At 39.0% G+C, this 18517-nt stretch overlaps 1 protein-coding gene across 1 annotated transcript in view; it reads right to left on the bottom strand.

Moving 5' to 3' along the window:
* The window catches only part of LOC128996508 (sodium channel protein 60E-like), a 317588-nt gene that overhangs the window by 25890 nt on the left and 273181 nt on the right, over positions 1-18517 (bottom strand). The window contains exons 9-16 of the mRNA XM_054421885.1: positions 12729-13056; positions 11692-11846; positions 11144-11285; positions 7931-8145; positions 7086-7256; positions 6460-6653; positions 5857-5962; positions 5279-5404 (exon numbers count right to left, since the gene is read on the bottom strand). Of these exons, the coding sequence (XP_054277860.1) occupies positions 5279-5404; positions 5857-5962; positions 6460-6653; positions 7086-7256; positions 7931-8145; positions 11144-11285; positions 11692-11846; positions 12729-13056 (1437 nt within the window). The remainder of the gene's footprint in view (positions 1-5278; positions 5405-5856; positions 5963-6459; positions 6654-7085; positions 7257-7930; positions 8146-11143; positions 11286-11691; positions 11847-12728; positions 13057-18517) is intronic.

Here is an 18517-nt window from a genome sequence, read left to right as displayed (position 1 = left end):
CGACATGGTAAAATGTGGTACAGCTCGTCCATCAGACAGTCCGTGGGCTTCACCCCTGCATCTGGCGCCAAAGGGAGAAAATGGATGGAGACCATGTGGAGACTACCGTGCATTAAATGCACACACCACTCCTGACAGGTATCCTGTTCGACACATTCATGATTTTTCAAATAACCTTTCAGGCTGTAACATATTTTCTGTCATAGATCTAGTAAAAGCATACCAACAAATCCCTGTACACCCTGATGACCTATGCAAAACTGCTATCACAACTCCATTCGGCCTTTTTGAATTTCCATTCATGACATTTGGGTTACGTAATGCTGGCCAAACATTCCAGCGTTTCATAGATGAAGTAACCTTAAACTTAGATTTTACGTCCAGCTACATTGATGATATTTTAGTGTTTTCCCGATCAATTGAAGAGCATGAGCAACATCTTAGGACTTTGTTCAAAAGACTCCATTCCTATGGCGTTATTGTAAATTCGTCCAAGTGTGTTTTTGCAATGCCTGAAGTGACGTTTTTAGGGTACAAAGTTTCAGCATCAGGTGTCTACCCTCCACAAGATCGAATATCTGCTCTTCAGGAGTACCAACTGCCTAAGACAATGCGTGGTCTTCGACAGTTCCTAGGTATGATCAATTTCCATCGTAGATTCTTACCTAAAGCCGCAGAACTCCAAGCACCTTTACACTCTCTGCTTGGTGGTGCAAATAGCAAGGGATCACTTCCTGTGCCTTGGACCCCAGAGACTGAGGAAGCGTTTCAAGCTTGCAAAGCTAGTTTGTCGTCGGTGACTCTCCTATTTCATCCGAAACATGACGCCCCTCTTGGATTGTTTACAGACGCCTCTGACGTTAGTGTAGGAGCTTGCCTTCAACAATTTGTTGAAAATTCCTGGCAGCCACTTGGATTCTTCTCTAAGAAACTTTCACCAAAGCAAAGCTCTTGGCCGGCGTACTACCGTGAACTTCTAGCTGTGTATGAAGCAGTTCAGAATTTTCGTCATTTTTTGGAAACCACGGCATTTACCATTTTTACGGATCATAAGCCACTCATCTTTGCTTTTCATCAACGTCGTGAGAAACTTCCACCTGTTCAACTACGTCAGCTTTCATTCATATCCGAGTTTTCTACTGACATAAAACACATCGGAGGTTCAGAAAACATTGTTGCCGATGCTTTATCACGTGTAGAGGCTATTTCATGTTCATTGGATCCTGAGTCAATTTCCAAAGCACAAAGCTCAGATGACGAAATCATCAACCTCATAAACAACAACAATTCATCTCTCAAAATTCAGAAGATCAAAATCCCTGGAACAAACTCATTCATCTTTTGTGACACTTCCACAGGGACCCAAAGACCTTATATTCCAGTTGAACTACGGAAGAGGGTATTTCATTCGCTACATGACCTCAGCCACCCAGGCATTAAAGCTACTGCAAAACTTGTAGCAGATCGATTTGTCTGGCCAAGTATTCAAAAAGATTGTCGTAACTGGGCTCGTACTTGTGAGCGATGCCAACGTTGCAAGGTAACACGACACGTTCATGCTCCTCTAGGAACATTTTCTTTACCATCATCACGTTTTGAGCACATCCATGTTGACATAATTGGGCCTTTACCACCAGCAGGACCATACAAATACTGTCTTACAGTCATAGACCGTTACACTAGATGGCCTGAGGTTCATCCTTTAAAGGGGATTACTGCAGAAGAAGTCGCCGAAGGTCTAGTCTTTTGCTGGTTTTCTCGTTATGGCGCTCCTTCAAAAATAACTACTGATCAAGGCCGCCAATTCGAATCATCCCTCTTCAAGTCCCTTGGAAAAACTTTCGGCTCTGAAAGAATCAGGACTTGCAGTTACCATCCCTGTGCAAATGGATTGGTGGAGAGATTTCATCGTCATCTCAAAGCTTCACTGATGTGTCATCACGATTCATCCTGGCTGGAAGCTCTTCCAATACCGCGAGGATCTTCAAGCATCAACGGCAGAAATTGTTTTCGGCCAACAGTTGAGACTTCCAGGAGAATTGTTTGATCTCCTTGTTGACGGACCCAGGCATGAAGATCCTTCTGATTATGTTGTACGTCTCCGTCAGTCAACACATGTCTTCAATCAGACCTGTCCAAGCTTCACGCCATGTCAAACCCAAAACTTTTGTATTTCAGGACCTTAGAAAGTGCACCGATGTTTTTCTAAGAGATGACTCTGTGAAACGTGCCCTACAGCCTCCGTACAACGGACCATATCCTGTAATTTCTCTTGATGAAAAATCCTTAGTAATTTCACAGAATGGCAAACAAGTGAGAGTGAGCTTAGACAGGGTGAAGCCTGCATATGTGTTACCTGACAAATGTAATCACCCAACAATCAAAGAGGCTTCTCAACCTTCAAACACATCCCTCAAGCCTCCAAACCCGGCATCATTGTTCAGAAACTATACAACTCGGTCCGGTCGAAATGTAAAGCTCAAGCTTCCTGGACTTCCAGTCTCTGCGGGGGGCTGATGTGGCGTCAACTTAGCCACATCTGTGATGCCTTTGGTCTATACTTTATTTAATATTTATTATGTAACAGCTGTTGCTAGTTTTGTTAAACATTTAGTTTTGACTATGTTATGATTCAGTACACTTCTTTATTCGTTTGTAAATAAATCATTATTAAATATTCGTTCATATAGTGGTGAAATTAATTCATACAGATTACACACCCTATACAGTACATGCTATAATATGCTCTTCTAATAGATGAAACTAAATTTAAACATTTTCACACACTCATCCACGTAGCACATAAGCTGTTCCCGCAACCGCAGCGAACGTGTTAATTTATTCAAATTATCTCGCCAAATGGTAACTCATTGAAAATATAAAAAAATTGAGAGTGACACCTTTTTGTTAACAAAACTTTTTTTAATAGTTTTTGAAAAGCAGGTTTGTATTTGTGTTGTAAAAAACTTAGTGTTTGACATGAACAAATTAGATTTAAAATCCTTGTTATCACTATCACTGCTCCCTCATTGTACGGCCAGTTACAATACAACAGTGGACAGGTTATACACACACACTATCTATGGGTTGGAACTACTCAACACACAATACTTACCATGTTCGTTGACTACTCTGGAGTGTTAAGTATGACAAACATAAGGTGCAAAGTGCCTCAACCGACCAAGCGGTGATTATGTCTGAAATTGTGACGCAAATTCACTTGGGGTCTTCATTTTCATGTTTACTTTCATAACATTTTACAAACAATTTTTTATTTTTATTTATCAATTAGTTTTTTTTCATAATATTCAATTATTAAAATGTCAGCTTTGATAAAACTTCCGATTGTGATTCCTGCTTAATAGCGTTCCAAACTATTAAAACTCCTATTATATTTATTTTTTAATATTTTTGGCAAATTTTTAGAGACTATTTACAAAATATAAGTTAATATATTTTATAGTTTTAATAGTTGCACTTTAGACTAGGTAACTGAAATAAATTATGAATATTTCCTCAATTTATGTTGTGCATGCTTTACAGATGTGGATTAGTAAAATAAAATATTTCCTTTTAAAAAGCCACTCTAAATCCATTAACAATATTCCTTTCTAAAATTTAGCAAATTATTTTATGCCTATTTGAAGTATATGTAAAATTCCTAATTTACTGTCTTAAAGATCAGCTGATTGTAATGCTACTGTCTAGGTTTAGTTTGTTGTTTCTAGTTCAAGTGAAAGTTTTGTAATAAATAAATGTTTTATTTCTTTATTTATTGCACAAATATCACTATGTAACAAAGACTAAGAATTTTTGTAAGCAAAATCTATTGGAATATCATAACCCACTTCATGATTCAAAAGCAAAATAATTACTCGTGTCGAAAACCACAACAAATTTGAAACAGTTTCACGTGCAAACACACAGGGTGCGCAGTGAACACACCGATCATCGCTCCGATACCTTCAGTGGTTCTACGGGAGAGGGAAGTGACCGCCGGGTCTTGGAGGAGGTGATGTGTTCTACGGGAAAACTAAAGGTTCGTCTTTGTGAGTGTTTAGGTCTGCTGAGAGTGGGGGGCGGAGAAGGGAGAGGGAGGGGGAGGCCGCAACGTCGACACAACTTTGACGCAACCTGTACGTGGTGAGACCACAACGCCTTCATCTCAGCTACCTCGGCGTCTTCCTCCGCGAGCATTCCAAACTGGTCCACGACAACAAAGGTAAATAGTCGGAAAACACTACCAGTAAGCATTCGTATTCCAAAATGCAAACAAAACTCATGCAGCGTAAAAAGTTCCGAGCAACAGTGGGTGTTATTGTATTCAGTTGTGGCAGGTAATTCTTCATTGCCTAGTATTGATTTATGACATAATGAATAGGTTACTTACCTATTACCTTAATCTCAATCCTATTCTAGAGTCAGGCAAGGAGTTTCAGATTATTGTTATGTTTTCGAGCCTTCTTAAAATTAATTAAGCTCATTATCGTTGTCAATAAAAAAAAAAAAAATTAATACTATTAATAAATTACCAATTACCATAAACTTTTTGTTTGTGTGTGTTAAAATGTTTTTGTGTTTTAACAACGACAATGAGTTCAATTAATTTGAAGGGGAGGAAAACGCTTGAAAATGTACAATAAATGTTCCAAAACCAATCGCCAGAGATTAAATTGGATTGATGAGTTTAAGGTATGTAACCTATTTATTACATGAGCTGTAATGATTCCGCATTTAATGTTTTTTGTATTCAAATTGTAAATACAGCAAGGTGTTTAACGTAAGGTGCTATTTTTTTAATGACTGTAAACTGCATTATCTGTCTGCTGTTTGGAATATTGTAATTTATTTAAGAAAAATAATATGTACACTGTTGGGGAAATGCAAAAGACAAATACGGTATGTTTATTATAGGTACCTACTAAATTAAAATAGATCTTTGGCTGTTCATCAAGCTTTTGTTACATAATGAAAATGCAAAATCGAAATTACTTTTTTGTTTCTACCATGTGATTGAGACATATTTTATATCGATTTTTCTGTACTATATGTTGTATAATGTGGATATATTGAAAGAAAAGGAACAATTCCCATGCAATGAGAGCAAATTTACTAGCCATTCCTTGTCTAATGAAATGATTGCTATAATCCAGAGTAAATACTTTTTACTGATCAAGTCAGTGAAGCTACATAATTCCTAGGCAAGACCGATTTCAGCTTGGAATTGTATAAACATTATGCAATAAATAGTGACACAATTGAGCATACTGTCACTTACCTCCTTCTTAGATTTTAGTTCTTCTGAGTTAAAACTGTTAAGCAGCAAAGCCAAGAACAAGTTCAGGACCATGAAGTTTCCCATGACTAGAGCTGGCAGGAATATCGCAAAACAAGTCCCTGGACCCTGTAATCATTCACTGAAGAATTAGGGGCAATCGCTTATCATTCATTCTGATTGTTTTGAAAATTGAAATCGTATACAAGTTTTCAAATAATATTTATTGTTATTTTTCCAATTTAATTACAATACTATAATTGTCAGAAAATTCACAACATTTTAGAATAATGATAAATAGAGTTAACTAAAAAATATCAGACAATCTAATTTGATAGGTATGTATTTAACTAAAGTGGATTGTTCCTTTAACAGCTGAATATTAAATCATTTTGTTAAATAATCTATTTTGTAAAACAACCTAGCTTTATCAAAGAGATTTGGATTATTTTGGCTTGTCAAGTTGAATAAATTTACTGTATTAGTCTAGTAGTGTAGTACGATAAAAACAGCACTTGCACCAAAAGTAAGTTACCCTCTTAAACTAAGGATTTCATAACAAACACATATAGTACACTAACCTCAATTTTCTCAGCCCTCATACAATCCCACAGTGGTTCAATCCATTCTCCGCACAATATCCGAAAAATCATCATAAAGGAATGAAAGAAGTCAGAGAAATTCCATCTGTGAAAATACAGGACAGTTGAGTTCATGTTTTCGTATGACGTGGAAATTGACACTATATATAAATAATAACAATTTGTATTTTTGCAGAAAAATCTTGTAATAAAGCCTAATAAATTTTCAGTCTCAAGTATCATCAGTGGAGGGGTTTTCTGGATCTCATTTTGATTTGTGGAAGCACAGGATTAAAGATCCATTATTCCATTTCTTATCACTCCCTAAACACTGAATCCTAACTAAAATTACTATGCACTTTTTTTTACAAACACTAAATTAGACCTTAATTAAGAAATTTATTGCAGAAATTTTCAATCATGAACAAACTGACCAGAGGACCAATGCTTTCTCACATGAGGACAGGATCAGATTTCAGATCCCAAAACTTTATGAAATAGTTTCACAACTAACTATCTTTCATTGCTAGTACCAAAAAGTAGTGTTTCCTATTCTTTCAATGTTTTTATTATTCTTCGAGATTTATCTTAAACATGACTCACCTAGGGACAGGATCAGGAGCGAACCTCTCGGCCGTGTAGTCCTTGGAGAATAACTGCATTCCGATCACAGCAAAAATATAAATAACAATAACCAAGACGAACGTGAGGTTTCCCAGGGCTCCGATGGTAGAGATGATAATACTCAACAAAACCTTCATAGTAGTCCAGGACTGTGCAAGCTTCAGCACCCTTAACTGTGAACATCAGCTGGGTTAGAATATAAACTACCCACAACTATACACCATTTGGTTGACGGATAATGAGGTGATAAACAGTCAAGTAGTAACTACCATACACTCCCATTTGAACCAGAGCTAGAATAAACCATTTAATATAGGTTGCTTGTTTATTTTTTTCATATATCTTCAGAAAAATTGGCAAATTTTGATATTTCATAGTTGACTTTTCAGATTGAAAATACATCTTTGTATATTCGTTGAAGTAACAACCTTGAGGTTTGAAAGTTATTGCAGCTTTTGTGATTTTCTCCAAAAGATAGGTCTATAGATGATCCCACCACTCACGCACAATGAAGGTTGTTGACAAGCCAATGGGAGAGAGTATGTGTCAGATTGCTGATACAGTTTATTCAGTTTCAGGTGATGTGCAGGTTAACATTCACTTACCAGCCTGAGTCCTCGCAGCACCGAGAGTCCATCCACTAGTTCGAAAGAGAGATCCAGCAAACTAGCGGTGACGATGATGAGGTCGAAAATATTCCAACCACAAGCAAAGAACTCTTTACTCAAGGCCATAAGCTTGAGCGTACACTCCAGAGTGAAGATGGAGGTGAACACCTGCAAAAATACAGCGACAATAAATCATCTTTTAACTTTGATTACACTGCATCATGGATTGTTGTGACTAAATCAAAAATGGTGGTGAGTTTTTTTGTGATAGACTTCCTAGCCATGTCTATGCGCTGAGTAATTATACTAGGTTGCCACCGCTCGCACATACTTTTACTTTCCCTCCAGTATAAAGAACATATTGTTTTCGTCAAAACTGTTGAGTTTAAGTTTTGGGTGGAACTGACCTTATCTTGCAAGACCTCGCTCAGGAGATTCAATAGTTAAAACAAAATTCTAGACAAAACAGAAAAGCGTACACATCAGCTAAAGAGCTGCAAATGACGTGATTCTGTTCACATATGATGCTGCATGTAATCAGTGAGCTGGCTTGTTATGGTGTACATGTGAACCATGGAGGTGATTGCCCTTTGATAGATAATTAGTTGTTCAGTCTTCATAGTACAAATGAAGCAGGACATCGATTGCTAAGCTCCTTCGATTTATCTTTGTGAAGAGTGGACCTTCTTTTCCTACTATTTAGAAAAATTAACAGAGGCAGATTTTTTGTGAAGGTTCTTTCACAACTTGAATTATCCCAGATGGCTGAAAATGTTACTTTTTTTCACCATACATTTGAGTGTTTTCTTCAAACAAAATTAAGCCCACAGATGTCTACATACCTTGTTGCCGACGTCCAGCATGTTCCTGATGTTCTCACTCATGCCGTGGTGTTCCGTCGCCAAGAACATGGTGTTCAGGATGATACAGAGAGTGATCAACAGCTCAAACAGAGGATCTCGCACCACCTTGTACAGACAGTTCTGGAACCTGAGCCATCCCTCGTAGTCCACGCAGCACTCCACACACTTATCACAGTTACGGTCTACTAAGTCATCTGGAACATAAACACTCTCAGATGAGTTTGAGTGTTCAGGATGATACAGAGAGTAATCAACAGCTCAAACAGAGGATCTCGCACCACCTTGTACAGACAGTTCTGGAACCTGAGCCATCCCTCGTAGTCCACACAGCACTCCACACACTTATCACAGTTACGGTCTACTAAGTCATCTGGAACATAAACACTCTCAGATGAGTTTGAGTGTTCAGGATGATACAGAGAGTAATCAACAGCTCAAACAGAGGATCTCGCACCACCTTGTACAGACAGTTCTGGAACCTGAGCCATCCCTCGTAGTCCACGCAGCACTCCACACACTTATCACAGTTACGGTCTACTAAGTCATCTGGAACATAAACACTCTCAGATGAGTTTGAGTGTTCAGGATGATACAGAGAGTAATCAACAGCTCAAACAGAGGATCTCGCACCACCTTGTACAGACAGTTCTGGAACCTGAGCCATCCCTCGTAGTCCACGCAGCACTCCACACACTTATCACAGTTACGGTCTATTAAGTCATCTGGAACATAAACACTCCGTGATAAGTTTGGGTGTTCAGAATGATACAGAGAGTAATCAACAGCTCAAATAGAGGATCTCGCACCACCTTGTACAGACAGTTCTGGAACCTGCGCCATCCCTCGTAGTCCACGCAGCACTCCACACACTTATCACAGTTACGGTCTACTAAGTCATCTGGAAACACAAACACTCTGTGATGAGTTTGGGTGTTCAGGATGATACAGAGAGTGATCAACAGCTCAAACAGAGGATCTCGTACCACCTTGTACAGACAGTTCTGGAATCTGAGCCATCCCTCGTAGTCCACGCAGCACTCCACACACTTATCACAGTTACGGTCTACTAAGTCATCTGGAACATAAACACTCTCAGATGAGTTTGAATGTTCAGGATGATACAGAGAGTGATCAACAGCTCAAACAGAGGATCTCGCACCACCTTGTACAGACAGTTCTGGAACCTGAGCCATCCCTCGTAGTCCACGCAGCACTCCACACACTTATCACAGTTACGGTCTACTAAGTCATCTGGAACATAAACACTCTCAGATGAGTTTGAGTGTTCAGGATGATACAGAGAGTGATCAACAGCTCAAACAGAGGATCTCGCACCACCTTGTACAGACAGTTCTGGAACCTGAGCCATCCCTCGTAGTCCACGCAGCACTCCACACACTTATCACAGTTACGGTCTACTAAGTCATCTGGAACATAAACACTCTCAGATGAGTTTGAGTGTTCAGGATGATACAGAGAGTGATCAACAGCTCAAACAGAGGATCTCGCACCACCCTGTACAGACAGTTCTGGAACCTGAGCCATCCCTCGTAGTCCACGCAGCACTCCACACACTTATCACAGTTACGGTCTACTAAGTCATCTGGAACATAAACACTCTCAGATGAGTTTGAATGTTCAGGATGATACAGAGAGTGATCAACAGCTCAAACAGAGGATCTCGCACCACCTTGTACAGACAGTTCTGGAACCTGAGCCATCCCTCGTAGTCCACACAGCACTCCACACACTTATCACAGTTACGGTCTACTAAGTCATCTGGAAACACAAACACTCTGTGATGAGTTTGGGTGTTCAGGATGATACAGAGAGTAATCAACAGCTCAAACAGAGGATCTCGCACCACCTTGTACAGACAGTTCTGGAACCTGAGCCATCCCTCGTAGTCCACACAGCACTCCACACACTTATCACAGTTATGGTCTACTAAGTCATCTGGAAACACAAACACTCTGTGATGAGTTTGGGTGTTCAGGATGATACAGAGAGTGATCAACAGCTCAAACAGAGGATCTCGCACCACCTTGTACAGACAGTTCTGGAACCTGAGCCATCCCTCGTAGTCCACACAGCACTCCACACACTTATCACAGTTATGGTCTACTAAGTCATCTGGAAACACAAACACTCTGAGATGAGTTTTGTGTTCAGGATGATACACACAGAGTAATCAACAGCTCAAACAGAGGATCTCGTACCACCTTGTACAGACAGTTCTGGAACCTGAGCCATCCCTCGTAGTCCACACAGCACTCCACACACTTATCACAGTTATGGTCTACTAAGTCATCTGGAAACACAAACACTCTGTGATGAGTTTGGGTGTTCAGGATGATACAGAGAGTGATCAACAGCTCAAACAGAGGATCTCGCACCACCTTGTACAGACAGTTCTGGAACCTGAGCCATCCCTCGTAGTTCACACAGCACTCCACACACTTATCACAGTTATGGTCTACTAAGTCATCTGGAAACATAAACACTCCGTGATAAGTTTGGGTGTTCAGGATGATACAGAGAGTGATCAACAGCTCAAACAGAGGATCTCGCACCACCTTGTACAGACAGTTCTGGAACCTGAGCCATCCCTCGTAGTCCACACAGCACTCCACACACTTATCACAGTTACGGTCTACTAAGTCATCTGGAAACATAAACACTCCGTGATAAGTTTGGGTGTTCAGGATGATACAGAGAGTGATCAACAGCTCAAACAGAGGATCTTGTACCACCTTGTACAGACAGTTCTGGAATCTGAGCCATCCCTCGTAGTCCACGCAGCACTCCACACACTTATCACAGTTACGGTCTACTAAGTCATCTGGAACACAAACACTCTGTGATAAGTTTGGAGGTTCTACTGGACTTTTTTGATCACAATTGCCTTTAACCAAACCTGGTTTGTGATGTGTTGTAAATACAGGTATAGGTTGAATAAGTCAGTGGTTATTAGGATGATCAAATAATACAAGCCAATATTTGACAGAAATCAGTAATTTACATCAGCGCAATCTATCGGTCGCTCACTTCAATTATGTACATTTCGATTTTAAAACTAGCGACAACTTTACGATGAAATGACTAGTTCTATTAATAGTCAATGGTACAAGAAACTACTTCTGGAGCTACTTATACTACATATTTGAAAACTTCACATAAACTTATACTTACCTAATACTACAACTTGAGACATATAGTCTGCTGAAGGCAACGTGTACACAGGAGGTTTTTGCAGATGGAGAGGACTGACTCCGTTACATTTGATCACCTTCACCTCCTTCTCCCTTCCGTGACTCTTCAGTGACTCGACTTTCTGCAACATATTTCTGCTGAACAATACTTGAGGATATACAAGATACCTAGATAGATAGATTAGCTGTACTAGTATTTTAATTTAAATAAACAGCACAGAGTGAAATAAACAGGTTTAGTTACCTACTGGTGTAAATTTTTATTTTTATTTTTGCAATTAGGGCCTACTGTGGTTTTAAGCTTTTGACTCATTGTCTAAGGCTGGATTTTTTTACTATTTGGTCAGCCAAAAGTGTTTTAAAGGTTCCATGAGCATAAATGTTTCTTGTATATTACGTGGTTATTTTAGGAGGATGAAGACACATTAACAGAAAATGCAGAATAAGATTCAACCACAAGAAAACCTACAACAAAAATTACAAAAAAAATTGAATAAATCTTAAAATTAAGCTGTACAAAAAGCTGACCTGGAGAGGTAGGTTGGTCTGGTCCTCCGATGTTCCGTCAGCCTCCTCGTGATCGTCCACAACTCCTGAATCGTCCAAGGAAGACTCTCGGTTGTTGCCGTCGCTGTTGTTGCTGCTGCCCTGACGACTGCTCAGCTGTCCTCTGTTGATGCGCCCTGCAAACAACACAACAATTTACTATCAGAGATGAGTCAAACTAGTAAATGGGTAAATATTTTAACTATGCCTTTTAGAGGAAACACTGTGGAAAGGGTTATTTTATGTCAAGTCAGATAAACTTGTTTCCAGTAGAGTACTAAAATACATTGTCTTTGATATCTTCGTCTTTTCAATAACTTAAATTCATTCTTTTTGTCAAAAAATGTCACTTCACCAAGCAATAATGTGATAGCTAGAATTTTGGTTCTTGGCTCTATTTTGAAGGTACCGGTACTTATAATAATAAGCTATCCTTTCCTTTTAGAAAACTTTAACTCCCTCTTTCAACTTAAAATTTCCCACCTTTGAAACAGTACTGATAAACAATTCTCTATAGTGTGGTTCTACTCTTAAAAATCATAAAACCCACTAAAACGTGCTGTGCTGCTATAAGAATTATCTAAAGGAGTCAGGATGAATTAAAAATTCTTCAATACTGTAAATACGGAAGGTACAAAAGTGTCCTGCCCGGTTAACCACGGGAAAGACATAGATGTCCAATATTTAATGGTCGATACTAAACTAGATTATTTTGTTATTTAGTTATTGTACTATGCAGTCAAAGTTTATTTTGATATGAGATGAAAGAGCTGGGCTAGTAGTAGAGCCAAACTTGAGTTGGGTTTAAAAAAATACTATCAATAACAAATGGTTTAAACTATGTGATAGTGTCTCTAGGCCTAGCCTAATGCTTCTTAGACCCTAGCATCATTGACTATATAACACTACGTAGTGTTATATAGTCAATGCTAGCATCCTAGAATGAGTAAAGAGAATGCTAAGCTCCATGATGATCTGCTATCTACTTGATAGGTTATCCACTTAGCTATTGTAAGTACCCGGATGCAGAGTATCGGGGTTCGGGACGACCGGAGGCGGCAGAGGTGGCGGGGGCGGAGGTGAGGCGACCGGTTCCGCAAAGCTGTGTCTCGGACTCGGAGACACACTGCGGCTGCCCGCAGCTGAGTGCTCGTTTCCGTTGCCCGACACAGCTCCTCGCCTCTTCCGTCGACGAGTCTTCTTTCGAGTGTACGAGGACAGTAGCACCCCCTTTCTAGAGTCTATCCGCTTTCTGTTGCTCTTCTCCAGAGTCTTGACGGGGATGTTGCTCGGGTCGAAGCTGAACGTCGAGTCGTCCCGGTGGTCCGTCAAGTCTTTCCTTCTTTCCTGAATATTCCAAATAAATAAATTTACTAATAATGTATCCATCAGAACACCTTAAATGCTTTAAGTTGAAAGCACAGATAAAATCACCAGCTATCAACCAGAGGTTCTATTAAACAAATTTACATTAGACTAAGAAGGTTGACCTGGGGTTGGATCCTTTCCTTACAAAAAAACTTTAAAAATGTCAATGAAGTAGAAACTTAGAGACAGACAATAAAAATATTAATAAACAATAAATAGCTTTCTTCATAAATATGCTTCCACAGTCACACACTGTTGATTCATGGTCTTTAAGCAACACTCGTGTGAAAATAGATGAAACGCTTATATTTACAAAGTTTGCAAAGTTGTGTCCTAGATGTAGTTCTATTTTCAGTGTATGACTGTGGATCTCTACAGCTGGATAGTGCACTCTTTGTTAGAAGTTTCTGTCCAACCGGAATGGTCACTATCTTACACATTGCCTCTTACCATGTTCACGTACACGAAAGACGCTATACTTTGTCCATAAGTTTTCAATTAATTTACACTGATTTTTACAATTCTTATAGTTATAATAAAATTAGAATTGTTCTCAATTGTTTTAATTACTGAAAAAAATCAAGCTTAGAAACAATTAAACATTGTACGGTTCAACCTTTGTGGAAATTAGACCGTTCGAACTAAATCACAGAAAAAATCAATTCTTTTTTAAATGTAACATTTTCATCATTGTTTTATTCTAGAAAACTTACAAAAAGTAAACATAAATCAACTGTCAAAATTATACAATTAAAATACAGCTGATGTTCAGATTTATAAAATATTAAGCATAAGTCCAGTCAAATATAAGCGTTGATCATAACTTCATCAGTCATTTTCACATCCTCCCACCTTGAGGAATGTAAGGTAACTTGTTCCTCAACACAAGGTTTTTATTGGAGAAACCGTTTTGGTTGTTTAACCATCCGTCCACTTCTAGTCACAGTTTTCTTATCTATCACTTTATTATCCTGCTTCGTTTTGTTCTTAATTTTTTCATTTTTCAGGAACTCTTCTTTCTCACAATTTTGTATTTCAAGAGGGTAAATTTTTTGGATAGTTCGCAAAATTATTCCTGAATTCGTCTTGAGTTTTGCTAGACGAATTTTACCATCTCTACCCGGTATGAGTTCTTTTACAACTGCCAAAGGCCAATTTAGACGTCTTTTGTCGTCCGTCTCCACAATGACAACTTCTCCAACTTGTATGTCCCTTGTTGACCTTTTCGACTTCATCATTAGTGCTCCCAAATACTCGCTCCTAAATCTCTTTCTCAGATCTTCTTTTAACTTTTGGCAGTACCGGACCCTGCGGTTCAACTCTCCGTGATTAATTTTGTCCACATCAGGTGTTCCAGTTTCTTTAATGTCAGTCAAGAACATTGCTGGAGTCAAAGGTATTAAGTCATTTACTTCGTTAGAGATGTATGTGAGGGGACGTGCATTTAAAACTGATTCACAGTCACAAAGGATAGTCTGGAATTCTTCATAAGTCAAACTTGAGTTGCCCAAACATTTTCGAAGAAGTTGCTTCATCATCCCTATCAATCTCTCCCACCAGCCACCCCACCAAGGTGATGAAGGGGGATTGAATTTCCATTTAATTTGCTGGACCGAACTGTACTCCTGGATTTTATCCCAGTCAACTTGTGTAAAGGCATTGTTTGCGCCAACAAAGTTGGTCGCATTGTCGCTGTATACAATTGAGGGTCTGCCTCTTCTAGCTATGAATCTTCTCAAAGCCTGTAGAAATGCATTAGTTGACAAACTTGAAACTAGTTCTAAATGAACTGCGCGATAAACAGCACAGGTAAACAGACATATCCAAGCCTTCTGACCATCTCGCAAATATATTGGTCCTGCAAAATCGACACCACTAATTTGAAATACTGCAGCATCTTTTACTCTGTCTTCTGGAAGACCAATGGGCCCAGTTTGTAGACTTTTCCCTTTGTATCTTAGACACTTCACACAAGACGATACTACAGATTTTACTGTTTTTCGCCCACTTAATATCCAATAGTCTTCACGCAAAATGCTTAATAAATACTGAACTCCTGCGTGACAAACCTTGATATGCTTAGAGCGTATTAAAATTTGCACAACAGGATGTTTCGATGGTAGTACTATTGGTGTCCTGAAGTTTTCGTGGTCTTTTCTGTCAGTAAGCTTCGACTTTACACGAATCAAACCATTTTTATCTTCAAAAGGACATAAAGTTGCAAGTTTAGCATCTTTCAGCCCACAAAAACTCTCTTTCTGGACTAGTTTCCAAACATTGGCTTCAGCTTTTTCTATTTCTTCCAGGGTTAAGGAACCATTTACTTTTTCACTTCTACGGCAATTATTATAAAATCTATTTATCCATGCTACCATACGCACGATCTTTTCAAAATTGCTGAAGTATTTATAATACCAGCCTGACTTAGTTTCTTCAGCATTCGTACAAACTGATACGATTCCTTTCTTCTTTTCACTGTGGATTTCTTCGTCGTTGTAAATCATTTTAACTTTTGGCCATTCTTCTGGAGGCTGTCTTAGCCACTGAGGGCCCTCCCACCATTTACAATCAACTAGACCCTTAGCCGAGCATCCTCTACTAGCTACATCAGCGGGGTTTAGGTTTCCAGGTACATACCTCCAAGAGTCTTTACAAGATAATGACCTTATTTCTTGACATCTATTCCAAACAAAAGTAGCCCAATTGTCTTCTCGTTGAATCCAAGATATGACTGTGGTTGAATCGCTCCAAAAATGTGTTTCTAAATCAGAGATATTAAGGCTATCGAAGATTGACCTTCCAATTCTGGCTCCAATTGTGGCTGCTAATAGTTCCAGTCGAGGGATTGATAGGTCTTTCACTGGTGCTACTCGTGACTTTGCTGCTACGAAATGAAGATTGACTGATCCATTGACCTCAGTCCTTAGAAATGCGACAGTAGCATATGCGAATTTACTAGCGTCACAAAATATATGCAAACTAAAAGTACCATCCTCTCCAGCGAAAAAACGAGGGATGTTAATCTCACTTAAATATCCCAGATCTCTGAACCATTTCAGAAAGTCACATCTTATGTCATCTGAAACCTCTTGATCCCATTTGAATTTCATGGACCAAGTCCTTTGCAATAGAATCTTAGGGAGCAGTGTTACTGGGGAAGAAATCCCAACAACATCATAAACTTTGTGAGTAATAGAAAGCATTTTACGCTTTGTAACTACTTGCAAGTCAACTGATTTGAGAAAATCAACATTAAGTTTAAGCACGTCAGTTCTCTTGTCCCACAGCATACCTAATACACCAACAGGTTGAGTAGTGGGTGAGAGAGTTTTGTCAGTAAACTCCCACCCTCTAAGCTCAAATTTCCCGTCTAAAAATAAACTAGTTGCTTGGGAAATGAAATCATTCAGTTCACTTTCAGAGCTCACACTTGTTACACAATTGTCGACATAGAAACTATACATGAGCTGTTTGACATAAGGCTTGGAATATCCATTTCCCCTTATAGCAAAACTTAAATGATAGTTAATGGTAGCTGCCAGTAAAAATGGACTGCAGGTCACACCAAAAACTACTCTTTTGTGTCTATAAATTTTGAGGTTTCCATCATCATCATACCACAAAAATCTTAGGAAATCTCTATCGGACTTAGACAAACTGATTTGCAAAAAAGCTTTCTTAATGTCAGAAATGACACCTATTTCTTTTAATCTGAAGCGAAACAGAATGGAAGGAATTAATTCAATCAAATTAGATCCCTTACTGAGACAGTCATTCAATGAAGGTTGATTATACTCCTTAGCGGATGCATCAAAGACAGGTCTTACCTTTGTTGTACTGTTTTCCTTGTAGACGGGCCGATGAGGCAAATAATGTCCCAACTTACCAAAGTCAGCGGTGTATGGGACTTCTTCAATTATACCTTCTTGTTCCCATTCTTTGAACGTGGCATCATAAACATCATATGTTTTCTTTTCCTGGAGTTTTTTCACTGTTGATTCAAGTCTCTTGACCGCTATGTTGACATTGGTCGGCAAGGGTGGATGCCCTTCTCTCCAAAGTAAAGGCACCTCATAACGTCCGTCATCATTGATCTGAACAGATTTGTTGAAAAACTCTGTAGCTTCAACTTCTTCTTCAATCTTGTTCTTCCTTGAATTCGGATCTTCAATTCCAATGACATCCAATTCCCATAGCTGTGAGATTGGTTTGTCCTTCAGCAACATTGTATGAGTAGTCATGACGTTAGGGGAGTCTGTAGATACCACTGCTGTAGATGGAGTCTTTCCTAACAAGGTCCATCCTAACAAGGTTCTTACTGCAACGAGACCTGAACTCAAAATTATTCGCTCATCCATTAAAAGTTTTCCAGCGACATCTGCACCAATCAAAATATCAATTGGCCCTGAATGAGTATCAGAAATTGTTACCCCTAACTCCTGTAACTCCTTCATCCAATTCCCCAGTCCCGCAACTGGTAAAGCATTGCATATTTTTATTTTATCTAGAACTTCAAAATTGCAAGCGTAGTTGGTCTCTGGGTTACTAAGTCTGACTCTATAACAAGTGTGTTCTTCAACTTCACTACTAACCCCACCGAACAGTGAATGTTGTAGCCTCTCTTTTCGAATGGCTTTATACTTCATTTCTTTTGCAAGATTCTGAGATATATAGGATCGCTGCGATCCTGTGTCAATTAGCGCTCGCACGAACTTAACCTTATCATCGCTTTTGATGCATACACTTAGCGTTTGCAATAAGACCTCTGATCTCGTATTAGCAGACAATGAATTTTCAACTTGGGCTTCAGAGACTTTATTGCCACTGTCATCTTGCTTAGGCCTAACTCCCTGCCTACACATTAAAGGGACATGTCTTCCACCGCAAATGTTGCATTGCAATTTGGCTTTGCAATATTTGGCTAGATGTTTTGGTTTCAAACATAAATAGCAAAATCCCCTTTTCTTAAGAATATTTGACTTTTCATCATAGGAGAGTTTTCTAGCACTAAAGCAATTCTCACTACCGTGCGAACCTTCACAAAATACACATTTCAGAGTTGATTTAGACGGTACATCAACTAAGTCTGAAGCGGATGGAATTCTAGAGTCATTAGTACTAGGCGAATTTAAGGTTGGCCTTCCTACTGATTTACCCGTACTTTGTGTCGAATTTGATTTATTCCTAATAGAACCACTCCTATGCTGACTTACCGACTGACAAGATTCAAAGCCATCCATAGCTAGTCTTATTCTTTCTTCTGATTCAACTTCACCTTTTAGAAAGAGAACAAGGGATTCTAACTTTGTTTTATGATCTATAGGTTTATCCCCTGAACTACAAAGTGATCTTTGCCATGCCCTAAGACGTTCCTCAGAGAGACATGACTCAACTAAGGGGTACAGTAAGGCTGCACACTTTTCAGTAGTTACCCCCAGAG

The sequence above is a fragment of the Macrosteles quadrilineatus genome, unplaced genomic scaffold (assembly GCF_028750875.1).
Source record: "Macrosteles quadrilineatus isolate MER2022 unplaced genomic scaffold, UCM_ALF_1.0 Scaffold_6__1_contigs__length_79288215, whole genome shotgun sequence".
NCBI lineage: Eukaryota > Metazoa > Arthropoda > Insecta > Hemiptera > Cicadellidae > Macrosteles > Macrosteles quadrilineatus.
The sequence above is the reverse complement of the archived record's forward strand: the minus strand, read 5'-3'. Positions and strand labels throughout refer to the sequence as shown.